The following is a 26,741-nucleotide window of genomic DNA, read 5'->3' as shown; positions in this document are numbered from 1 at the left end:
CCTGAGAGCCATTTTAGGACCAGACCCACAGTGAAATGCTGACATGTAGGATTAATGTCAGGAGCCATGAGGATGTTGGGAAACTTATCAATAAGTACAATAAGTCATATTTTTACTGCCCCTACAGCATAAAATGAGCATGATATATCTGCAGGGGGTTGATAGCTTTGTTGATCAATAGCAGTATTTACTAGTATGTTTACTTGGCCAGGTGCTGAGATTTCTGGCTTTCAAAACTATGGTTTATTATATGGATTATTGGTCCCAGGGAGTAATAATCAAAGTAATAATATAACTTAAATGTGTAAGAAGTAATGGCTTTTTTTCAATAACAAATCCACACTGCTAATGAGTGTGTTTATCTGTGTGTTTATTACATATGAGCTCTGTGTATGTTCAACCAGGAAAATCACCCATGCTGTGTTTTAGCTCTTCCCCCTTCGGGCAGACCTTGCAGTGAACCCATCCCAACGCTCATGAATTCCCCTTTCCATTCAGCTCCACGACAAGTAGTAGGCAGGAACAAGTTGGACCATGTAACATGTAACTATGTAAAATGAAGAGGCAGACAGTGTTGTGTCGGTGTTATTGTCACAGGTGTCGAATCTGTCTGAGTGCGTGTCATCTGCCTATGTGTCGAGGTGTTTACTGAGCCTCGTCTTCGCTGTCTGAGCGCGGCGGGTTTTGAGGCTGGACGACAGGATTGTGGACCAGTTTGCACAAGTCCTCCGGGTTAATCTCTCTCAGCTTCCCGTCCATACTGAGCTGCATCGGCTGGATCAGGTTGTTCCTACAGAGAGAGAGAGAGGGAGAGAGCAAAGGTGAAAGCTAGTGTGAGTGTGCGCATGATCATTTTTTAAAAGGTACAGTGCAACGAGAATGATATTTCCCAATCTCATGGTAATGTTTAACCAAGGGCCGGTTAATGTAACGTTATCTAAAGTATTATAACTGTGGAAATTTCTGGTTGTTAACAGAATCAAAACAAGAAAATGCAATCTACTTCCTGGTGTAAATGACATCAAATTTAGCAAGATTTTAATTAATCTCTGATTGGTTGATAGTATGCATAGTTAATGAGCCAGGGATAGTGTGTAAGAAAGAGAGGAGTAAGGCAGTTGAGAGATTGCCTCGGTGACTGGTGAAAGCAATGGAGGCTGTTGTAAAAATGACAATAATGCGATGTAATTCTGTCCATTGCAGGCCACCGTAAACTGTGCCAGAGACCTGAACAAGTTGTTGGTCACTGATAGAATATGATAAAAGCCTAATCTGTGACTTTTATCAACTTCTACCAGCGACCTTACTTCCCCTTTAACTCTCCATGCAATGTGTAACTGAGCTATTTTAAACGCTTTTTTTTTAGTCCAACAGAGAAAAAAGTAGAAGGGGAGGAGATAATATATTATTTATTACATTCATAGATTCAAGCCACGGTGTGCTGAGTCTTACCATCCTGTATTTGATGCCTTCATGCATGTATTTATTGGGATGTGAATTGTTTAGAGGCAACTATGAACGCCTCTCCCTCTGCAGGATAGCAGGGATGAATAATTGTAGGCCTTGTAATTATTTAAGTAAGATAGGACAATCATTTGGATTGAACAGACAGATGATGAGCCTTTACTTAATATTATCACACTGTTTTTACTTGTCTGGTACAGTCAAGTTTTATTGGAAATGCATTGACTATGGTTAAGGGTTCCACAATAGCTTAGGAATTAAATAATAGACGTGACCAGTAAACGGTTGTTATTTTTGAAGTGACTATTGTCATAGATACGATTTTTGAAATGAATTACAAATGACCAAATTCATAATTCATGTGTGTGTGTAAATGTGTATGCGTGTCAGTTTGGGTTAACCTTGACAGTTTGTCAAACATGTTGACCAGCTTCATGGCCTCATATTCTTTCTGTTCCTCTGTCATTCCCTCCATGGGATTGGGCTGCTCCTCCTCTACAACTCCTGTTACTGGGTTTATACTGGAGAGAGAAAGAAAGAGAGAGAGAGAGAGAGAGAGAGGAACTAACTTCATGATGAATTCAAGTCAAAAAACTTTTTTTTTTTTGCTTCGCTTGGATTTTGGGATATAGGGAAACCGTTGGTACTGACTGGTCCTTGGCCTCTCTGTACTCCTCCGTCTCTGAGTCTTCGTCTTCAGAGTAGATCCCAGAGTCTCTGCCCCCCCTCAGCAGCCCTCTGGCAGCCAGCAGGCCCGCAGCGTTACCGTAACCAGTGTACTTAATGAACCTGGAAACTGCAGAGACGGACAGAATATTACAGTCATTACGGTAGTATTTTACACAGTAATAACTAGCCGTCACAGCAAGGCCTTTGGTTGTGCTTTTATGCACTTCCATCTTCCTCTGAGTATATGCACATAAAATATTCCAATTCATTTGGAATGATAAACCTGATGAAGTTAAAAAAACATATATTACATTAAATTAATTCTTAGGTTAAATTAATTAAGTTAAAAGGACAAAGACATTCAAATCTGATACCAAAACTACATGTAAACCATAATTGATTCTCTAGCAAATTCATTAAAAAGCTTCATCCCCTATGTGATTATAATCTTCCATTTATAGAGATGAAGTCTGAACCCTCTGCTATGTAATGCCGCTTTTCCACCGCATGGTACCGGCTCAACTCGACTCGACTCTACTTGCCTTTTTTGAGCCGCTTTTCCACCGCATGGTACCGGCTCAACTCGCCTCGACTCTACTCGACTCTACTCGACTCTACTCGACTCTACTCGACTCTACTCGCTTTTGGTAGTACCACTTGGTTTTCCACTGCAGATAGTACCCCCTCAGTGGAGGGGGTACTATCTGCAGTTTGGTAGTACCTCCTTGACGGAGGTGCTACCAAAAAAAGTACCAGGTACCAGGTAATATGGTACCTGGTGCCAGGTACTTGCCCAATGGAAAACCAAAAAAGGTGAGTAGAGTCGAGTCGAGTTGAGCCGGTACCATGCGGTGGAAAAGCGGCAAAAACATTCAACAACAAAAAAATATGGTTAAATTCCAATGTTATGATGGATAAAAAACTATTTTTATTCTCAAATGGTATTACTTTTGTATGGGATATATTCAACAGAGTCTTATAAAGAACTAATTCAATGTTATAAGGTTTGTTCAAAGCAAACCTTCAATCAAGTCATTGCAGCCATACCTGAAAAATGGAAAAAGATTATTTGTGAGCAAAGCAGGAATACAGCTTGTATGTTAACCACCTGAAAAATGATGAATGGTTAAAAGTAAAAAAAAAATATATATATAAATAACCCGAAAATGTATAATTTCTATCTTAAATCACAAGCACAGGGGGAGGGAGTGCATTTAGGAAAAACATGGCTGAGAGATTGGCTGAGGCCTGGGATGTGAAATAAGAGTGAGTCGGTGTTTTTTTGTTTTTTTTCCAGATATGATGTGGATGGAGCTGCCATGTGAACAGCTGCCAAGTTTGCATTTTTGTTTATGATTTATCGTGCCGCGGATTAATTTGTACTGCGTGTTTGGGGGATTTTCAATTCTTGTAGTGGCTGACTTTATGTTTATGGGCAAAGGACTGGGACCAAACAGACTAGAAACCAAAGGGACAAAGATTTCCATATGGCTCTTTTTTATATTTTATTTTATCCTTTTTGTGTTCTGTTGTTGTGTTATAGTTTTGCTTTTTTCCCCATTAAAATAACACAAGATAGTGTGTGTGTGTGTGTGTGTGTGTGTGTGTGTGGGGGGGGGGGGGGGGGGGGGTTGATAATAGACAGACAAGAAACATTAATTCTATCTTATTCTAGTTTGTGCTCTTAAACCACCAAATCCAATCTGCGATAATCTAATCCGCAGAAAGAAAAAGCCCAGCAGCAATAAACAGACAAATGTGTTCTGAACAGATAGAGATTCTATCTGGGGTTAATTCACAGCATGCGTTTTTTTATTTTTTTTATTTCTTGAAAGACTTGGGTCGATCTTTCAGTTTCTTGCAAGTGAGAAGACAAAGAGTGAGTCACTGGGTGAATCTTGCCTTTTGCTTTTTTGAAACAAATTTCAAAAACTTAAAATGCGTTTTTGAAATTCGACTGAAATTGAAATATTGAAATTCCTTCTGACAGCCTTACCAGACACTAAGAAGAAGACATTCATTTTACTGCCGTCACGTTCCAGGATTTCTGGGTATTGAAGTCCTCAAAACTCGAACCTCTCGCTGCCACCTGGGGCCGCCAGCATGCAAAATTGACTAGTGCAGTTCTTTTCTCTCACGCAAGATGCTTGTACTGATGAAATCTCTGAAATCGTCTGAAATTAAGCCCTAAATGAACCTCAGACCTATAGGGAGAGAGAATCTTATAAAGTCGAACGACAAATAATGACATAAATGTAATAAATAAACAAGCAAACACCCTCACCACTTTCTTTGCAGAGAACAAAGAGGAGTTCGGCGGCGCAGTTCTTGACGTCGGTGTCGATGTGTGTCATCAGGCGGACTAGCTTGTTCCTCAGAGCGTTGCCGACCTCCGGTCTATTCTTCACGTCACGCAGCGGCGGCAGGACCTGCACACACACACGCACACACAAACACGAGTCATCACCTTTGAATCATCATGTTCCTGATGAGCTTCAACACTGGCATGAATGACATTGTGATGACAATTGACAATTATCATAATCAGAGCCATCATACAGTACACACAATATGCAAAAACAAATCGAGTTCATGACATGATATTAAATTGAATGTCTGATGATTATATTGTAAGAAATGCTTATCTGTGTGTATCTGTACTTCAAGTCAAGTGTTACCATATTTTCAGACTCATTTCCCCATAGAGTTCAATAGGAAAAGTACAGATGCCAACCAGTGTGTGCCTGCCAACTGTATATGGATGTACTGTATGTATGCCAGTACACAGGGGCCTAGACCAGTATAGAGACCAGTATAGAGACACGGTCCATTGGTGTGGCAATATACTGAACAGGACTGGCTCTGGGTCACTTTCAGTTCAGTGCAGTAATTCAAGAAATTGGATTTTCTTCTAAATCAGATTACAAATTTGGACATGACAAGGTTGCGACAAAGCTATTAGAGACAACACAATAACTATTCCAAATCTATTTATCTGTTACCTAAAGCTGCACTGGATAACTAAAAATGTGAACTCCAATACCCAGAAATCCTGTAAGGCGATGTCAGCAAACTGCACACAGCAACGCTCATGTTTACCATCATTACTATCATATCCATTCTCTTACGGAGACATTGTAGCGGTTGCTGGCGGTTAAGCCGGGGTGCCAGTCAGAGTCTTTAGTCTGACAAAATATAATGGTACGAATACAGCCAGCAAAAACCCTACAAAGGAATGGATAACAGGTACCAATCCCTTAACTACCAGTACACACAAATGCAGCCGCAAGCAAAAAAACACACAACACAGCAAATGCAATGTTCCCCACAGTGTATTATACAAATAAAGACAAATACCAACCAAAACAATAATTCAATACAGTGCAACCCAACCCCAATAGTCCGTTCTTCAGTATTGTCAGTCTGTGTCAATGTATCTGAGTTCTCTACTCGAGACTTCCTTGATTCCCACAGTACTGCAACAATTGAGCTCCCGAATCTGAGTCCGAGTGTAACCTCCCGTCAGTGTAATACATCTGTGTGAGTTGCTCTGGGGAAAACCCGGGATTACCTCCACAACGTTACTCCGGTTTGGGCGAGGTAGCAGGTAGCCGGCTCCCGGGAATAGTCGGACCGGGCGATGAACGGCGGGTTGGTGTATAAATGGCGTGTGAAGTGAAGAAGCGGTGGATCCGGTCTGTAGGACGGGCGGCCTAGCAAATGGCGGACTTCTACGCGCTGCCAGGGGTTGGCAGGCTAACGGCGGACACTCGGACGGTCTAGCCACTTCCTTGTGTGTGTCTGTGGTAAGTACGCGCCATAGTGCTTTTGAAATCAGGCCTTGAACCGTCTATGGGTGTGTGTGTGTGACGTGGGGGGGTGCGTCCTTAAAGGCGCAGATCGCCACAACATGCAGTCATCAAACATTCCCACTGCTCATAATTCCTGTCACCTCTCTTCCTTATGCACCCTCTTTGCCTCGGCCCGGCTACTGACCTTTGACCTGAGGAACTTCCGGGTCTCTCGGTGGATCCGGGCGCTCTCCGTCAGCAAGTTGAGGGACGGGAGGAGGGTCTCCTTCAACTTATTTCCCTGGGAGATAAATGATTATTACTATACAGGGAGACTGGAGACAGGAGGAGAGCGCTCTCTGCCAACATGAACTATGTTTCAAGGTATTCAAAATCAAAATTATTAGTTATATTCACACCAGTACAATCAACTCTACTTACGAAAAGTAAAAAGTAATCTGCTGCAGTTAGTTTGTGGTTGATTTGAAGTTCATGAATAAAAAATATATAGCTATATATCTTGCTGTTTGTCTATTCATCAACACTGGGTACCACACTGAAACTTTTTAGCATATTTTAAGGCTATTAATTCAAGTTCAGATTATGATGTTCTATCAAAACATATCAAACGATGGTCTTGGTCTTCACCTTGGAAGCTTTTCACTTATAGCTATAATTGCATTAATAATAATTGCATTTCATTGCCTTAAGGAACATTATTTCAGCATTTCATAGTCAATGAACACGCACATACACACACACACACACACACACACACACACACACACATACACACACACACAGAGCCATTTCTCACCCGGTCAAGTCTTTTCTCCATGAATTGCAGCAACATGTTGACGGCGTCCATGTTGACCCCCATGTACTCAATGGAGCCTTGTTGGACCTTGGGCATCAACAGTACGTCCAAACAGGGTAGAGGGAGGTTGCCTAGCAAGTTGACTGTATGACTGAGGGAGAGAGAGAGAGAGAGAGAGAGAGAGAGAGAGAGAGAGAGAGAGAGAGAGAGACAAGAAATATGATTACGATTCTCCAAACTGTGGAACTCCTCATCTTATCTTTGTTAAATTAAGTAATCCATCAATCAAAAAGCTGATATCAATGGCAGGTTTAGTGAAGGAATGACTGAAGTGAGAGACAGTGTGTGTGTGTGTGTGTGTCCTCCAACCTTTGGAACTCCTCAGTGCGTTCTTCTCCATCTGCGTGGCTCATTAGACAGTGTCTCAGAATGGCCCCCAAATGTCTGTACTCTGCTGCTTCCTCCTACACACACACACGCACACACACACACACACACGTCACTCATATATTCTACACACGTTCTGAAGACACCCATCACCACTGGAAACATGTGGCTTTCTATTACACAAACCAGTAAATAGCTAAAATCTCATTTCCCGCATCTCCTTGTTTGCAAAAGGCTGAGGTAACCGAGAAAAAAACCCACAAAATCCCTTCTGTTACTTCTGCTGTTACAAATTAGCACGCTGACAGTGACAAAGTGACTAATAAAATGTTGAGAGTGCCTTCTGCAGTGATGAGTGCCTTCAAATCTTGTTCACATTTTGCAAAGTGAAGCATACTTTTCTTGCATATTCAGCAGCCTCCTCCGAAGAGAGAAACTGCACAGAACTGCTGAGTGAAGTGAAGTGAGGCTGCAGACACCGCAAGACTTTTCAAATCCTGACTGATTTTGGAAAAGTGATGCATCACACACATAATGGTGGATTTCGCCAGAGGTGGGGACTCGCGCCACATGACTTGGACTCAAGACACAGTTTTAATTGCTTGAGACTTGACGTAATACATGAAGAGAAGACATGAGACTTGACTTGACTTGGGTTCTGGTGACTTGGGACTTGACTTTGACTTGTACTTTGATGACTTGAAAAGGTTTCTAAAGTCTCAACAAAAGATCTTGTGTTTGTGTAAATGACTAAGATTGAAAGTGATGAGATTTATTCCAGCAGACGACTGAATTTAAATTCTGTTTTCTGAATTTGTATGGAATGATTGAATTTATTGAAGTTGAAACTGATTATAGAAATCAAACTCATGATGCTCTTCCCAAGTTTTTATCCTATTAAAACTACTAAAAACAACTGACTTGACTTGGTGTTCTATATTTAGACTTGGGACTTGCCTTGAGACTTGTGCCTCAAGACTTGAGACTGACTTGGGACTTGAGCAAAGTTGACTTAGTCACACCTCTGGATTTCACAGATCGGTACTCGTATCAGATGATCTACTTAATTACTCACTTCTTGTATCAGTTCTGGAAAATTGGTACCGGTCTACCTCTTATTATTATTATCACTATTGTTTCTAGCAGTATAGGTGATATCAAAACAGTATTTCCATTACTTCCATGGCTAATACTGACATTAAAACAAATGCACTAAGATCTGTTCTGATCTTTCTCACCTCGTCGACCTTGCGTCTGGTCGTGTCAAATGTAATATTGAACAGTATCTTCAGGATTTCCATGGCTCGTTCTGTCTGCTGCCGGCTGAGGGGGGGCAGTTCTTCGGGTGGGACGCCCTCTGACTCTGCCCTGGCCGTCTCCAAGGTGTCTGGCCAACACAGACCCAACGTGGCGTCCAACTGGTTCCCTAGGAAATACACAGAACAGGAAGCCATTATCTTATGTTCTAACCCTAACCCTATCTTATGTTCTTCCACTTGCATTTGCACCCATTCTTGACTTAGTCCTTTGCTAGCTTGTGAAGGCTTTTTCCCAATGTTTTTTGGCAGCTAACCCACTACCTTCATACATAGGGAATGGGCAGATGCTAATGCAGGGTATAGGCTGAGCATGGTATCCTCTGGCAGGGCAGCTAGGCTGAAGACAAAAGGCGATTGGGCCATCAGGGCTGTTGGGCTTTGGAACATCCTACCTCAGGAGCTGAGGCGTTTCCTGATGTTGGTTACTTAGGAGAGTGATGTTGGTTACCCAGGAGACTAGTTACCTAGGAGACTGATGCCATGGAGCTCTTGGGCCAGCTGTGCCCTGACGTCGACTCTCAGGGCCGTCAACAGAAAGGTGAGACGCAGGTCAAAGAAACGTACCTGAGAGAGACAGAGAGACCAGAGCTGTAGTAGACGGAACCTATCCCAGCATGCACTGGGCAGAGGGCAGGGAAACACCCCAGACAGGTCACCAGCCAGTCCACAGCGCTAACACAGATAGACAGACACTCCCATTCATACCTATGGACAATTTACAATCCCAAATCCACCTGACTTGCATGTTTGGACTGTGGAAGGAAACCCAGCACCATAGACAATCAGCAGATAGTTTGGCCAAGTTGCACTATGGTATCTCTTCTCTAGAACAAGGAACTGTTGGCTGTTAATATGACAGTTTCATCTATCTAAAGTTAACTCAGGGTTCCATCTAGCCATCTTCATAAGTACGCATCCATACCTCATGGTTCCAGGTGGGGTCATGACACTGCTTCAGCCTCTCTGCCACACCCTTCATCAGCTGCAGCTCGGCTGCTACCACCTGCCAGTCGACCAATCGGTTAAATCAATCAATCAATCAATCAGTGGATAAGCAACAAGCAAATAAAACCATCATATTGATTATTTGTCTGAGCCCTTTTACGGGTAAATGTAGGACAAGAAACAGAGCGGACCGACCTGCCCTGTCTCGTTGTGTAGCAGGATGTTACAGATGGACTTCAGAGCCTCGACAATCACTTCCAGGTCAGGGTTTTCTGAAGGAGGGGGGGCTTCCTTCACCACCTGAGTTGCTCCTTCTGCCCCGTCCTCCCCCTCTCCACCCTCGCCTTCCCCTAGGAGCAGAAAATAAGGAGAGGTCAAGCAGTGTCAAAATACTAGGAGAAAGAAAACAGGGAGTAGTCAAGCACAACCACAAGGGCTTCAACATGGTCTTCCTACTCTCTACGCCACCTTGCTGCTAAGACCGTAAACCTGGAAGGGGTCAAGCAGTGTTAGAATCAGAATTTGACTGAATTTTTGCAGCTGCCAATATTTGGTGCCAATATTCAATATCCTTAAATTTGAGTAGGCTATTCAGTGTTTCCCCCAGAATTCTATTCTTGCACTGCAAAACAAACCATCTTAACAAGTCATTTAGTCTCATATTCAACCTTCAGGTCTTCATTTTCTTAAAACAAGAGATATATTCTGCCAATGAGGTGAGATAACTCCACTTGTTTCCAATGCAGTTTCACTTGTTCACATGTTAATATCTTGAAATATCTGAATAAGGCAGATCACTGCACTACTGTCAAGAAAATTACACTTGATTCTACAAAATTCTTGAAACAATTTTAAGAAGTTAAATGATCTAACCCCAATGGCAGATTTTTTTCACTTGTTTTAAGACAATTATGATTTAAGGACTCAATAATAGACTAAATGACTGATGGAGTTAAATGAAAAGATAGAGATTTTTTGCAGTGTGTCAGGGTGGGAAAGCCTCTGAAACAGCATTTAGACCATCATGGGACACAAAAACTCTCCACTGAAAGCCAGACCATGAAATAGTTTTAGGTGGGGTGGCAGCTCTTTAATTGTTAAGGCAGGTTTCATTGCTGGTTTTACAGCCAGGTTTGCAGCCATGCTTGCTCCACATAACACTCCACAGTTGTTGCTATAGTAACTGGTGATTCTGTGCAAGCTTCGTCTTTACAACGTTGAGCATCTTGTCATGGTGTTATGTTATGGAGGATATTGTTACTTAGTACTCAGTGTACACTCAGGATTGATTTTGAGTTGATAGAATATTGACTTTCTTGATGGCCCTTTTTTTAGGAGTTTAGTATCTTGCTCCAGGACCCTTCAGCAGGTATGGTTGCACAGGGGATCAAACCTGGACCCTCCACCTGAGGGACGACCTCACTAACCAAGAAGCAGGCCTGTGACCGGAAGGTTGCTGGTTTGAATCCCAGGACCAGCTGGGAAAATGTGGGTGGGGGAAGTGAATGAGTAACACTCTTCCCTCCCCCAACAACTACCATTGAGGTGTCCCTGAGCAAAGCACTGAGCCCTCATTTTCTCCAGTGAAGCTTCTCAGTGGTCACAAGTAGAAGACTGTTGTTGCACTGGGCAGCTCCAAGGTGTGATCCTGTGTAACTATGCGAATGTGGAACAGGATGTGGCTTGAAAAGAGAGCACATGATCAGTCAACTTTCCCTGGATAAATAAAGGTAGAAAAAAAACATACTGGTATAACCCTCGGAGTAAAACCTTGTTCTATTAATGGCTCTGAAATGGGTTGAGCAGCTTAATACCAGATACTTTTGACTGTAAAAATGGTGTCACTGTGGCTGTAGAGGTTTATGATACGCACAGTTACAGAATTAATTAAAAACAGTGAAAAAATGTACTCCACTTGTCTATCATTAGATTTCATATTCATCATATAGATCTATTGCACTCTGACTCTGATCCTCACTCTCATTCATGCCCAAGAGTCTGGTCCCATGTAGAGGACACCTTCCACACAAAACTCAAAGAACTGTGAGCTACATTATAGCAACTTTTGATATAGAGGAAGTTTGTCCAGGTTGTCCCCTCTCTTCATCTAACACATGTTAGTTCCAAATAGGTAACTTCACCATGGTGGGATACCTAAAGATTTTTTCTGGCATAGAATCACCATTTACATAGCAAGGGCCAAGGAGTAGGATTCCACAGCTAACATGGCTGCGAATAAAAATGACAAAAACAATGGAAAGAGATTAGTGCCAGCAGAGACTGTATTAGAACTGCAGACAATTGAATTTGTCATGCTCATAATGAACACTTGAATTCAAAAACTTAATTTTTGTACGGCACAAATAGAAACTGAATGCTATGGCTTGAAATTGAATGCGATTATTATTTCATTTTGCTTTTAACTATAATTTCAAATTCAGTTCTCTCAATTCAAATTCAGTTTTTCTCAATTCAGATTGAGCTCTATGAAACACACATCTGGGAACTTAGGAAAAGCAAAAGAGTAAAGATTCAACCCAGCTATGTCAGAGAGTGTTCTGGTACTAACTACCTTTTGGCCGGGAACTTGTTGAAAAAAAGTTCCCGACCAAAAGAAAACCACGTATTTAAAAACTCAACAATCACAAAGGGGCTCTGAGAACACCTCCGACACTGAATTACCTTGGTGGTCCTCTGGCTGGTTTTGGGCGGGCGTGGCGGAATGAACCACGGCGATGCCGGCGTAGCGGGCGAGGGTGGCCATGGCAGAGCGGCTGATGAAGGGATTCAGGCAGTGTTTGTCTCGGGAGAGGATGCGAACGGTTTCTAGACAGGCCAGCTGACACGAAGGCTGCAACTCCCTGTTCAGGAAGCCAAGCACCAAGTCCCCTAGACGCTGCATCAGACAACAATACACCAGATGACATACTCCTAGGGATGGTGCGATATATCGCAATTCAATATATCATGATACAAATATGGGTCAATACGTATCGTGGGGCAGAGAAATGCTGTTCTGCTGTAGTAATCACGAATGAGACGGCTTGCTCATAACAATTTCATAAGCTCTCAATCGAATTTATAGTGCACTTCGTTATGACATTTTTAAATTGTTTTTTACATTATAGCAGCCAATGCTATTGCTAGAAAGATTTGTGGCTCAGAAATAAACAGAATTCTGCTCAGTCAGACTTTGTTGTCATTAAACTTTTATTTATTACATCTTATCGTGGTTGTATTGAATTGTGAACATCACGCGCATCGAATCGTATCGTGAGATAAGCATATCGCCCCATTCCTACATGTTCCATTTGGAATTTATTAGGTATCAGGTTTCACTACCCTGCTGGTTATAAGTAATTCTCAACTAATTCTAATGCAAAATTGCCATCACTAGCCAGAGCTTGTACTTCTATAATGGAAATAGCGGATAGTAACTAGGTAACCCCTTCTGCGCAAAATCCCTGAGCTCCCTAGATGGATCTCCAACTCTGTTTGTAAGAATCCCATTACGAACTCATCCTGTCCCTGCACTTTCTGCTGGGCCGACCAAACAGCCGACCACACGCAATGTTCAGAAAAAGTGCCAACGACACAAATAGGGCAGTTCTGCCGTTGCTTTCCAATCCAACCCACAGCACTCGTAAGACCTGAAGACCTGATGAGCAATGAGAAAAACGGGTCTGATGAGGTCGGAGCCAGTGAATTAGTCCTGCCTTGGCCTCCGGCTCTGAGGCTGACTCATCCATCAGTGGGGCCGGGATGCAGCGGAGACAGCGGGGTGCATCTTAATTCGATAGCAATTCATCTTCATCAAAAGACAAATCCTGGAGCTAATATGGCAGAAACACTGGAAGGACACAGTGGGGGATTTTACAAGGATATAGCTCGTTTTCTGGTTTGTATGTGCTACAATTACAAATCAAAACGGGGTGTGGGACGTATTTGTTACTGATTGGCCCAGAGGGGGACTGCATCATTCATTGGGGGACGACATGTTTACTGCTGCCTCATTACTCTCCTATCTCTCACCATGACTGTCTGTTTGTCTGCCTGCTCTGTACCGGTAGGGCACAATGCTAACTTAATCCTTACCTAATGATTCAACGTAATCAAGTCATCAGCACCAAACTGCATCAGACAGAGAGAAGCGAGTTCAAAGAGATTAAGCTGAATGGCTGAGTCACAGAAATAGGATTGAGAATGCATGCAACCCAAACTGTGCTGGACATCTGAGCTGGAACAATCGCTGTTATACCTTCCTCTATCCTGCTTCTGATCTTCCACCCACAGTTGAACTCTTATTCAACCTGTTGAGCGCCCTGTTTTGCTACCTGTCTTATTCTATATATCTGTCATTCCCTTATTGCCTGTTGTCTGAAGGACCACAGGAAAGGAGTACTGCGCCTCTTCCTTTCCACTGTCTTAGGTCAGGTGCTTTGGGGTTTGTGGAAGAAAACGTTTTTTTTTCAGAGGGCATTTTTCCTTGCATTTCTTTGCATTTGTCCTTGTTGGGGGCTATTGCATTGAACTATGAAATACACTTGCATCACAAATAAACACTCAATTTGTACGACTAAGATTTGTTTAATTTTAAACCATAATATACCATCACATAAACAGAGACAGTTGGAGTACACAAAAAGTGTACTCATATCTTACTTCTGCAGGAATTTTATGAAGTTTTTGCCCCGAGCCCTCGTTCGTTTCTTTATGTATGGAAGAAGTACCTCTTCTTACAAAGGCATTCAGTGGTGAGCCTATCAATCAAAGGCCAAAAATATTGTGTTTTCAAATGTATTCATATTCAAAGTCACTCATCTCATCTAGCTGATGTAGTGACCATATGCAGCCAGCTAAAACTGGCACTGATAAATGTGTCTGCTAAGCTGTCTTGCATAATGTCTTTCTATAGTCTGTGTGCATGTGTGTGTTGTGTAATGACAGTATGCAATGGCAACTAAGCTGTAGCTTTCTTCCTATCTAAGACATAAAACCCTGTACTGTGAAGTGACTGACCTTTCACCTTTTTTCTCTGGACTCCAAGACCATTTTCGTCCTAAACCGTGTGGGTAACAAACGTTCACCGCCAAACAGATTAGCCAAGGGTCAATCGCAAAGTTTGATATGTGGCCAAAACCCCACATGAGCTGGATAGTTAGCTGTTGTTTATTAGCTATAGTTAGATATTTTTTTAATTGTTAGTAGGGCTGGGCAATAATTCAATATTATCGTTTAAAGTCTTTCAGTGGAACCATATTGTGATGGATGACATTGTGATATTGTGTTACACAATTCTGTTGTCTAAATTGAGGATAACAAGCAAATTGTATTTAAAAACTCAAAATGAGGTGAAAATTTCAGAGTTTTGTTTGACTGTAATTTTGAATGCGTAAACCATATCGTGATATATATCAGTATCAGAATTTTTTGTGATATTGATTTTATTGAAATTGTTAGTATTGATAAAAGTGCAGGGGACATTGGAAGGTCAGCCAAAGAAATCACTCTAGACAGGTTGATTCAGAGTTATAGGTTTCACAATGCGTAAGTGTAATAAATTATATTAAAGAAAACATCCATTAACCTATTCATTCATTAATTCATGCATTTTTATCTCTCTGCAACCCAGATATGAGTTTGTTGATTTTTAGCCTGTAATAAATATAAAAAACATATGTAACATGTAAAAAACAATACTAAAACATCCATCCATTTATTCATTCATTTTACAAGTCTAAGATAATTCTTATCAAAACTATGTCCTAACCTACCTAACCTAACACTATTCCTACTGTTTCTACCAGGTCTGCCTTCAATTCACCTTCTATTTAATCAGTTCAGGGGTGGATTCTCACCAAAATTAAAATCTACTGAAAAATTGTTAGAGTTGTTATAACTGACAAATTAAGATAAGATGATGAACAAATCCTCTATAGAAAATCATTTGTGCTAGGGTTTGACAGATATTGTTTTTTGAAAGCTGATACTAATATTTTTGTATTAAAAAAACTGGAACTACTAACTGCTTGTCCCAGAGCATATTCATGCGTACATTTGGAATTCAATATATATTATAAATATATATATATGTGATCAATCAAAATGCATCATATCCATCATATCAGAGGTGAACGACATTGACTGGACCAGATCTGATTTCTAATAAAAGGACAATATTAATATATCCGTCTTAGCCTGATTTGTGATTTTTACTTCATTTAGAGCTGATTGAATGGAAAATGAATTGACCTGATGTCTATTTCTACTGAGAGAAACCCACAGTTTATCTCTGACGCTTGCAATTGCCCTGCAATTCACAAACTTTTCTGTGTTTTTTTGCAGTAAAATTGTAGGAATTGTTCAATATCACTTGAAAGTGGTACTCAACTGGTACTAAAGTGATATCATGTGATTTTTACGACCACTTCCCATTAGGAAAGACTCAATTCCTTTCTGTAATAATAAGCATCCTTTCCCATTTCTGTATGAGGCAGACTTTGTGTTCTTCTGACTGACCAAAGGACCAGGATGAATGGAAACTAGTAGAATGCAGGTTAAATGAAAAACAAAGTGACTCAACTGATATTAGTCTTAGTATTCTTACTCATATAAGACCTGCAGGGTGAATAAAACTCCAACTCATTATATTTGTTAGTATTAATAGTAGTAGTAGTGGTAGTAATGGCCAGGACACTCTTGAAAAAGAGATTTTTAATCTCAATGAGACTCCACTCCTGGTTAAATAAAGGTTAAATAAAAATAAATAAAAAAGCAGTAGTATTCATATTTGTATTCTTATTAGGATAATAAGAAATTCATGGAGAGACTGACCAGTTAACCTCAGTTCAAGATTGGCTACTTCCTCATACACATCCTATTTCAACAATTACCCCCTAATGCCTCCTTATATCTGCAAAATCCCATTCGCCTTATCCATTGTGGTGTGGTAAATTAACCAAAATGACAAACAATGACCGTGTTGTGTTTTCGTAGAGACAAACTGTGGGCTCTGTTTCTCTAAGAGACAGGAGGGACACGTTGCCATACTGATACCTCTTGCAACTTCCCTTCCTAAAGCATCGAGCATGCACAGACAAGGAGAAACAGATGATACAGAGGAGGTGAGAGTTAAATTTAAAAAGGGTAGTGTGAAATTCCATGTGCTGCTCTACTGACGACTTCCATGTTAAAATATGGAAATGCACTGTAGGGTAGACTTGCCAGTTAAAGCTGCACTAGGTAAGATTTTTATGTAAAAATCCACCTGTCTTATCGGTCTAAATCACAAAGTGAGAAGAGCGTCCCAGTTCCACTAATTGAGATGCAGTAGATTCTCATTTATCTATTTTAATGAAGTTTTGGGTATGGACACTGGTAGGAAATCTCCACACAGGAGGGGATGAATCAATCCAAAGTGTCTCCTAACAGCAGTGAGCAGCGTTCCATCCAGAGAAAGCTGGACTCACCATTAGATCTTTTCCTCTCTCGTCTCTTTGGTGTCTTTGGTATAAAGCATCACAGAGCGGCCGGGTTGGTAAACATGAGCGTGCTGTGTGACATTTACTGACCTCACCTTACAGGATTTCTGGGAACTGAGGTTCAGATTTTTCAAACAGTTAGCCGCCATTGTGTGAAGTTGTCGAGTGCAGCTTTAACATCCGTGAACTACATCCAAACCTTTACATGTTACATTCAATATTGTTAGCTGATTTGCATCACCAAATAATGGGAAAATTGAAAACATTACAACAAACCACATCACATATTCCGTTATATGAAAGACGGAGCTGTATCAAATTTTTTGCAGCATAGTATCTGATACTCAAAAGCACTTCAAATTCATTTTCCGCTTATTCCTTTTCAGGGTGGCAGGGGTTTGGAGCCTGTCCCAGCATGCACTGAGACACCCTGGACAGCTCTCCTGTCCATCACAGAACTAACGCAGGTAGACAGACACTGATATTCATAGCTGTGGGCAATTTAGAGTCTCCAATCCATCTGACTGTGGGAGAAAACCCAGGAGAACACGCAAACTCCACACAGAGAGAGCCGCGAATCAAACTCATGTACTTCTTGCTGTGAGGCCACAGTATAAACCACTGAGACACCAGGCCATCCAGCACTTATACTCTTTGACCTATGTCTATTTAAAGAATGGTCTTACACAACATCAGTTTACAGTGATGTATACATGAATTTGATTTCTAATATTTGAAGTATCATCCCTGGGTAAGTAAAGGTTTTAAAATCTGTATCTGTATGTTATAACAATGTTGTCACTATGAATTTCCCAACCACGGAAAAATAAACATTAGTCAATCAATCAATCAATCAATCAATCAATCGATTAATCACTTGATCCATCAGTCAAAATAGTGAAGATGAGGACTTAAAAAAGGTAGAAATACCTCTCTGTCAGCTTCCTCTTCCTTGCTGAACGTAAAGCATTGGTTCTTCTGTAGGGAGGAAGGAGGAGAGGAGAAGAAGAAGAAGAAGAAGGCAGAGAGGGAAAGGGAGGAGGAGAAAGAGAAAACATTAGAAATCTTGAGGATGTGACAACCAAAGTAGCAAAACACACATATATACCCGCATGAAGATTAAAAAGGAAACTGTAAACTTGGGAAACCGGAAATAGCAGTGCCAAAAACACCGTTTGATCGGTCGTAAAGGTGCAGGTTTCCTCTAACAAGCTCGGCAAGTCATTTCGAAGAGTTGACCATAAGATGTGGGCATGGAGACGGAAGCAAAAGCAACAATCCAGAAGAGGAAATGGACATGCTTGCAGGCAGTCACAGTGTGGGCTGGTGTGTGAAGAATTCCACTAGTTCGGCTGTCAAGCCTGTTCACACTGTGCAGTCTAAAGCCTTTGTTTTGTGCACAAACGTCTCCTTTTGTCCGTACAAACCTGCTGAAAATTTGCTTCCGCGGCAAGTATACCATCACCATCAGATTCCTAAGACATTGGCAGTGTTGTCAAATCCTTCCTAAGTCTGTGCAATGTTCAGTAGGCTGAATACAGTGCAGGCTGATACTCAAAACGGGGACAATTTTGCAAAAGAAAATGAACAAGGGGCATAAACCGAACTAAAATTCAGCATATTGAGGTATACCTACACTGCCCGTGAAAAGTTTGGACACACCTGATTGAATGTACTATGTTTTTCATTCTCTTAAAGCCATTTTGATCTAAAGGCTTAGGCTTAAATGCTTGAAATGTGTTTCTTAGACAAATATAAATAGTGAAGTCGATGCCTATGTATGAATTTCTTTCCAAAGCCTTTGTCTTTCCATCAAGGCAAAGGGCGGCTACTTTAAAGAATCTAAAATATAAGATAGTTTTGATTTGTTTAACACTTTTTTGGTCACTGCATAATTCCATTTGTTCCTTTTTGATGTCTTTACTATTATTCTAAAATGTGAAAAATAGTAAAAACAAAAAAAATGTGGTGTCCCCAAACTTTTGACGGGCAGTGTATAGCAGTATATATAGCAGGCCGTGCAGCCTACATGGCAGAACCTCATGTAACGTTAAGCGCCTCATCTCTCGGAGCTCTTTAGTAGAGTAGGATTTGACTGAGCCACAGGAGACTATTTGTGTATCAGAGTATCTAATCCTATTGCCTCCCAGCTCAACTCCCACACAGCTGAGGGTCCTGTGGCCGAGAGAATCAAACGTGCCTCAGCACTGATCTGGGGTTAGTGGGCCTCCACTAGTCACTGGGTCTGTGATTGGTTTAAAATATCACGTCACTGGTTGTGCTGCCTTGTGGAAAAGCGTTTCCAGTTCCTTTTCCAGTTCAGCCAACGGAGTTGGACAAGGGTTATGTTTTCTCCCCATTTCGTCTGTTTGTTTGTTGTGGGGACTCAAGTCACATGACTTGGACTCAAGGCGCAATTTTAATTGCTTGAGACTTGACTTGACTTGGGTTCTGGTGACTTGGGACTTGACTCTGACTTGTACTTTGGTGACTTGAAAAAGTTTCTAAAGTCTTGACTTGAGATCTTGTGTTTGTGTAAATGACTTAGATTGAAAGTGATGAGATCCAGCAGACGACTGAATTTAAATTCTGTTTTCTGAATTTGTATGGAGTGATTGAATTTATTGAAGTTGAAACTGATTATAGAAATCAAACTCATGATGCTCTTACCAAGTTTTTATCCTATTAAAAGCATATTGCATTGAAAAGTCCTAGATATTTAGTTTTCTTTAAGATATTAAATTGATACTGGACTCTTGATTTGTTCTGACTTGACTTGCTGTTCTACATTTAGACTTGAGACTTGACATTAATGACATGGACTTGACTTGGTAATGTACATTTAGACTTGGGACTTGACTTGAAACTTGTGCCTCAAGACTTGAGACTGACTTGGGACTCGAGCAAAGTTGACTTGGTTACACCTCTGTTAGGCTGTTAGCAGGATATCTCAAAAAGTTATCAATGAATTTGCACGAAACTTCGAGGAAATGTTGGTCATGGGGCAAGGTAGGCCTGATTAACTTGTCATACCAATTGGCCAAAGGGGCGCATGGTGGTGGGCGTGGCTTCACCCTTAAAGGCATATAACGTACGAACGGATTCACGTAACAACATCAAACTTGGGAGCCTATCAGCAGACAGAAGAAGAAGCAAACCCTCCGTTATTGGCCCAATCAAGAGGATTTCTGCACCTTTATGACCGATCAAACTGTTCCTAAATCCTCAGATTCCCTCAGTTGCCTTTGTCGCTCTTTCACCACAGCCATAGTTCTTGTTCTCTGAGTTTTTGTCACTACTATTTCCAGTTTCTCAAGGTTATGGTTATCTTTTTAACCTTTGTTCGCACCCACTGGGTTGGAGTGTAAATAAACTAACAATACAATGCCGCGGCGAGTTTACACACATTTCTATGCGGTGACGCATTCGACTGTGTTTCTATTTGACTTTGACGTGTGCTGCACGTTTGACTTTGATGTGTGCGGCACGCCACAGACGTGACATATCAAACTGCCCAATGAATTTTCTTTTTTGTCAGACAAGCCAGCTCTTCCTGAAGTGTAGGCCTACAGTCAAGGAAAAAGGGATCATTCAAAGAATCAAGAACACCTTAGCTGGTGGCAGGACTTTTTCCTGTAGAGCACCACTGCTGTGCGAAGGTCTGACTGCGTTGGCAGAAACTACAGTATCTCATTTTTCAAAAAATATGGCAAATTTCACCAATCCAGCAGTGTGTATCTACAAAACTGATCTCCTTCTGCCATCTCTCCTTCTCTGCAGATCCACCGGTCATCACTAGCATTGTCCCAGTCCAAGTTGGAACAATTATGAATCATTAGCAAAATAACATGGTGCAGTTTAAAGTACTGCACTAACTTTTTGGGGAAATTGGGATGTTGGTCAATTTACCCTTATGTGATGAAAGGACAGGCAGAAAAAACCCCAACACCAACTCTGGATTACTGAAAGGTCTATTGTCTTATGGTAGACAATGCTAGTTGCCTATATGGGCTCTTAAAGTCACACTGCAATGAAACATAGCTTTTTTGCCTTTTTCGCAAATTCTATCATACCATGTATTTAATGGTATTTTTATATCAAAATCTCATTACTTTTACTTTCCTCCTTTTACTTTCCTGAAAAACAGAAAATCTTTAGTGGTGACATCATCGTGTACCAGGACGCATACATAAAGATTCCAACCAATAAAACCATCACAGATTTTTGTACACTCCCGCCCCTCCTCCCCTCCCATCAAATAAAACTGTTTCTCTCCCTAACTGATATCCCATTGGTTTACACTTTTGAATGATTCCTCGCCACGTTATGTCCAGCCCCAATATCCTGTTTCAACAGTAAATACATCACATTAAAGGAAGCAAGATGCTCTCAAAATGCAATTTCATTATGACTTTAAAGAGTAACTAAACCCTAGACCACTTTTGTGGGTTTGCTGCCATCTAATGATTTAAAGTAGTAGTAGTAATCTATTGATTACAATTATTGCTATTGGCTGATCTTTGGTGCCAGGTGATGTCACCACCTGTTGTACTCTATAGAAGGTGACATCACCTGGCACCAAAGATTAGCCAATAGCAGATTGCAATTGCAATAGGGCTGCAGCTATCGATTATTTTAGTAATCGAGTATTCTACCGATTATTCCATCGATTAATCGAGTAATCGGATAAGAAATACTTTTGCTTTATTAAAGAGCAATAGTAAATATACAAAAGAGAAAAGCTGTCCGCACGAAGCTGTCCATACGACACTGTGATTTACTGAAAACGAGGTGAAATAATAATTATTATTGATATTTATTACTAGGCCTAAATATCATACAAGTTCATAAGACTGGCTAATATACATTTATTTACTATGTTGAAGGGTTGCCCTACACCTGCTGACCCTACTCACTGCAATCAAACTAAACTGAATATACCTGCTGTATTGGACTAGTGCATTTTAGGCTCCAATTGCTACTTACACCACCTGATATTTTGCTTTCTGGGGTATTTTATGCATCACTGTGAGGGGAGTAGGTGTGTGTGTGTGTGTGTGTGTGTGTGTGTGTGTGTGTGTGGAGGGGGGGGGGTATGTGTGTGTGACTATCATAATAATAACATGAATGAAGCTCAGGCTTTCACAAATTGACTGCAGCATTTTATTTTCTGTGGTTATTTTCTTGAGCAAAACTTAGCTAACTTAGGGACATCATAACTAGCCACCATATTGATTTACGTTCTTAACTAGCCATTACATATAGCCATAATTAACGTGCATTCTTTACTAGCCTTCATCTCATCCCGTTTTAATATTAAGTGCTGACTCCGCCCACCCGGGCCAGTTTCGGCGTACGCCGGTAGCAATCACAAGTGGACCCTATCCTACAGTCCCTGCTCTCAGCGGAGGGAAGGAGCTACGCTGTGTGTGGGAAGCGCTGTGATCATCAGACCTCTCTGGATTAGACAAGCAAGTAGAGAAAACCGGCATCAGCCGAACCAATTTATTGCCAAATGCTTTGGGATTCAACACATTAACATTGCTTCCCATGGTCAGAAAAAGTCGGCAGATTTGTCGCTAGTCGCTTTTGAGAAATAAAGTCGCCAGGGGGGTCTGAAAAGTCGCTAAGTCTAGCGACAAAGTCGCCAAGTTGGCAACACTGGATCCGAAACTTTGGACACTTTCTGTCGTTTTCTCTGGCCTGTCTCTTCTCTTCGCCCCTCGCTATTTTCTCTCTCTTTCTCCAGCGCGTTGTGCAACAGTAATAATCATCCGTTCGAAACACTGAGTGTGTATATAGTTATATGGATTAAACGAAGCTTCGATGCAAAGAATTTGCATCAATGATTTTTAGTAATCGAGTTACTCGAGTTTCTCGAGGAATCGTTTCAGCCCTAAATTGCAATAGCATGCTTTTAAACATTAGATGTCAGTAAACCCACAAAAATGGTCTAGGGTTTAGATATTCTTTAACGTACTGTATGCTAACGCATTAGCATGTACACAGGCCAGCGATATCTACCAGACACAAGAGATGATTTTGGTGACACTCGTATCGTAACATGTAAAAAGTACGTTGACCAACAACACACAAAATTTGAGTTCAACCCAACCCAGTCCCAAATAAATGCTGTCCAAATCCGAATTGTGCTAAAGGGGTGTAGCATTTTGTGAGCGCAAACCCTACTAAAGCCTGAAACTGCTGAGAAATGTTTAATAACAAAAGTCTTTTAACAATATTTTTGAACCCAGGCTCAATGCAACCCATCCAAGCCCATCCTACACTCAGTATAGGTCTATAACTTTAACTATACGCAACTGCAGAGACTCAAATCCCACCTCATGCTGTGCTGTTGCTTCTCTCTTTTCCCTGTCCTGTCTTGCTTTCTGCATATTATCAGGGAAACGGGTCCTTATCCAACACCTAAGGCCCGAGGGATTTTTACATCAGATCCCACAGCGTTTTCTCTAAATACATTCACCAGTGGTGGGCCACCAAAGCAATGCTGCTAGAAAGCATAGGAAATAGATCAAATGATTCAATTTATTGAATGTTTTTAGAATTTGCCCTTTTTTGTAATAATGTGTCAATAATATAATTATGAAATGTATGCTTTATTGAAAAGAATATAGTGAAGAGCAACAGGAAAGATTCAGGAGAGGTCATGACACGTATCAAAGAAGTCAGTCTTGTGACAAGATCCGACCTAATGAACCGCCAAGATTCCCTGTTTGTAACTGAGTTCACCTGATGATATCAAGGAAAATGAAAAAAAAAAAACTGCCTGTATTTACTTCAATACACTGTTTTGGTGCTTCACATTTATCATGACATTTCTTAGCGATAGGGATACCTTGACATTTGGAATTTTAACACTTGTCACATTGTGTACGTTTCTACATTTGTCCTTCACTTCCCCAAACTTTGTATTGTTAACATTCCTCATTGAGCTCCAAGGTCACAGGTAGTTACAAGCAAGTATTCCTGTGTGTGTGTGTGTGTGTGTGTGTGTGTGTGTGTGTGTGTGTGTGTGTGTGTGTGTGTACGAGATACATGAAAACTCGGGGTTTTATGCTGATGATTAGTCTCATAGTCATTTCTCTTATTCAGGCTACTATCCACTGCAGGCAAAATGTGAATTAGGGATGAGTTTGTCTTGGTGTCTCCCCTTGCAATAGGGTTATAGTGATTCAAAGTGGTTTCCAATTGCATTATTTTACTATCCTGATGCAAGACCCACCTTACAGGAACTTCTTCACTTGTAATAGCGGGGGGAAAAAACCCTGATGTAATCAAAAGTTCTGACTTTGAATTTCAGACTGTTCAACTTTACGCCAGACTCCGTAAAAAAAATTGGCCGTTTTAGTTTGCTTTGTTTATCTGCGCATCATGCACTTATAAAACAAGACTGAAGACATGTTCTGCCTCATTAGGATCTCCTCCTCAGTTCGGCATATATCCGATATACCAAGCACAAGCAGCGTGTATTTTAATAAAATTTCAACTTTTAGAATGTGTTCGCCTATTATTCCCCCAGTCTTCAAAAAATACACCGTTGACAACGACAGTGTAAACCAAGTCTAACACTTGAGATTTTATTGAAATAAAATGTTCCTCAATGGGGAACTTTTATGCCAAATTTCCCAGTGGTTCAACGATTCGTAATATTCGTAGATACTTGAATAGATTTTGGCATAAACTATCACTGCTCTACATTCTCTACATTAAATAATTACTACAAGTTCCTTTCAAAACCCCTTAACCTGGCCGAGAAATTCAATGTTCAGACTTAACAAAATGTCATGAATGTTGGTGAAAATAAGTACACAGTTTTGTTATAACACACTGGAGACTGCACGAGACCAGGAACATTTCTCTACTAGCTTAAATGCGTGTGCGTACAGGATTATCAAACGAGCCGCAAATAGCTTCAGGTAATAATGATAATGCAGAGCATCACCTAAATTGAAAACTAATGTGTTTCTAGCTAGGGCCTGAAGCTTGAACAAAATAACTGTCATTATTCAGGCTACTACAGTATAATAAACGCAGCGAGTGTTTACAGCATAACGGCATCGGTTTTGTATAAACTTTAGGTTTCAAAATGGATGAGCGACATTGGGCCGATTTGAATTGAAGTGGGATTTTATCATTTGGCTGCTGTCGTGATAGAGATGTTTATTTACCTCCTGGTTGTAGGTCTGTAGAGCCACCAAAGCAGCGTCTTGCTCTCCCGTCTCCATTTGCTCTATAATGGCATTTAAATCCATTTTCATCGCTGTTTGGCTGGCTGCACCTCTCTCTTGAAATTACGTACCGTTACAACAGGACTCTGTCACCGCTCACATATGACTGTATGATGCCTGAACCTCTCCAACCAGCGACAGCGATTAACCGAGAGGATTTGTGCAAGTTTATGCTGCATTCACGTCCTGGGGGAAAGACGGAAGATACGAGCTTCCTCCTGGGAAAGGTTACTTCAGCTTTCAGCTGGTAAATCTAAAATACTGTTCACCTCAGCTTTCAGATGGGAAATACTACTACAAAATACTGTTCATCTCAGTTTTCAGATGGTTAAAACTACCCAGATAACAATGACTCGTCGGGTCAACGGGCCAACGGGAACTCAGAATTTTTGGTTTGTGGTTGACATTCCAGTGTGTGGTTTGCTGTAAAACATGAACTCAAATGTATAATCACTAAGTTCATGTGTGTTCAGTGTGAAAAAGCTGACCAGGAGCAACCAAAGTCTACAGAAAACTTCAACCGTGGCATCATGACGGCTTCATATTGGTTTAAATGTTCCAACCCGGTGCTTTTAACCATCAAGTTTCTCCAATGATTATTCAAATTGGACGTGAATGCAGCATTAGCGTCCATACCAGCGCAAGACATTTTGGGTCATGTAGTTTTTAAGCAAATGTTGGCGTTCTGTGGTAGATGCGGGGGAGGCTGATTGCTGCCTTCAATGTTTCCTTATAAGCTCGTACTTCTGAGTTCCTGAGGCTCCCAAGCTCTCTGCCCCCTAAACATCACATCTCAGTAACTGAGGCGCTATAGAAAAATATAAAAACTATACAAATATAAAATATTACAAACTTTTCCAGTCATGACTTTCCCAGTCATATTTACTACTTGGTCAGCTCATTCTTGCGCACTAAACTCATAAATACGAAATTCCCGGCATTTGAAGGCAGCCAAAGTCACACTACATGAAAGGTAACTGATGTGGGTATTAATTTATCAACATTGTGGGTCTTTCTTATTTTTGGTGCTTATACTTTTCTGTTATAATACTACTATCTGTGAGCAATCGCAATTTAATCCTCAATTAATTTATACATTCCAAAAAAGAAATTCACTCTGTGTGGTAGCTAGCTTGTAGCTTAATAAGCTAGCTAACTTCCCCGCTCAATTCATTGTGGTTGTTTTTTCTGGAGACTGCTAGCTAATGTGATAACTGTTAAGTCTATGTAAAATATGTGTTAAGTAATGCTAGTTTTTTATACATGCCAGTCTGGGTAGACTTTCCCAGATTAAGTGTTCAAAATGGCCGCCGTGTGAATCAGGTCAATAGATGAATGCATAAATAAAAAAGCATAAAACTCCTTTAAATCTGTGTTTACTATCTATATTTTGCAATAAAAAAACAACTATACAACTCCTAGGTATCCTTGACCACAACAGCTTCTGTGCCTTCCTTAGCTCGACCAAAAGTGTGTAAAGCTAGAACAAATGTTATATGAAGTCAATCTTAGGTTCATTGTCATCCGGGCAGCTCCAGGTTATGTCCATTTATGAGATACTGACATTGATTAGAGCCTCGGTTTCCTGGTTTGTAGTTTTGGAGGGGGGTTGTTTGTGG

At 40.8% G+C, this 26,741-nt stretch overlaps 1 protein-coding gene across 1 annotated transcript; it reads right to left on the bottom strand.

Annotated features, from left to right (window-relative positions):
- Positions 1-645: 645 nt before the first annotated feature.
- On the bottom strand, positions 646-25,146 carry ric8a (RIC8 guanine nucleotide exchange factor A). Its single transcript, XM_071915069.2, has 14 exons — positions 25,063-25,146; positions 17,804-17,851; positions 12,075-12,288; positions 9,588-9,736; positions 9,370-9,450; positions 8,912-9,011; positions 8,367-8,554; positions 7,111-7,205; positions 6,742-6,892; positions 6,130-6,225; positions 4,418-4,562; positions 2,116-2,260; positions 1,866-1,985; positions 646-790 (listed from the first exon to the last, which is right to left on the bottom strand). The coding sequence occupies exons 1-14, from the start codon at positions 25,144-25,146 to the stop codon at positions 646-648; spliced, it is 1,761 nt and encodes a 586-aa protein (XP_071771170.2).
- Between the last annotated feature and the right edge of the window lie 1,595 nt (positions 25,147-26,741).

This window comes from Centroberyx gerrardi, chromosome 4 (genome assembly GCF_048128805.1).
Source record: "Centroberyx gerrardi isolate f3 chromosome 4, fCenGer3.hap1.cur.20231027, whole genome shotgun sequence".
Taxonomy (NCBI): domain Eukaryota; kingdom Metazoa; phylum Chordata; class Actinopteri; order Beryciformes; family Berycidae; genus Centroberyx; species Centroberyx gerrardi.
The sequence above is the reverse complement of the archived record's forward strand: the minus strand, read 5'-3'. Positions and strand labels throughout refer to the sequence as shown.

Coding starts and splice junctions, on each gene's coding strand:
- ric8a (XM_071915069.2), bottom strand. CDS start 25,146: ATGGATTTAAATGCCATTATAGAGCAAATGGAGACGGGAGAGCAAGAC. Junction 12,289..17,803: donor AAGAGGAAGCTGACAGAGAG/GTATTTCTACCT, acceptor TGTCTGATGCAG/CGTCTAGGGGACTTGGTGCT. Junction 9,451..9,587: donor TACACAACGAGACAGGGCAG/GTCGGTCCGCTC, acceptor GTCGACTGGCAG/GTGGTAGCAGCCGAGCTGCA.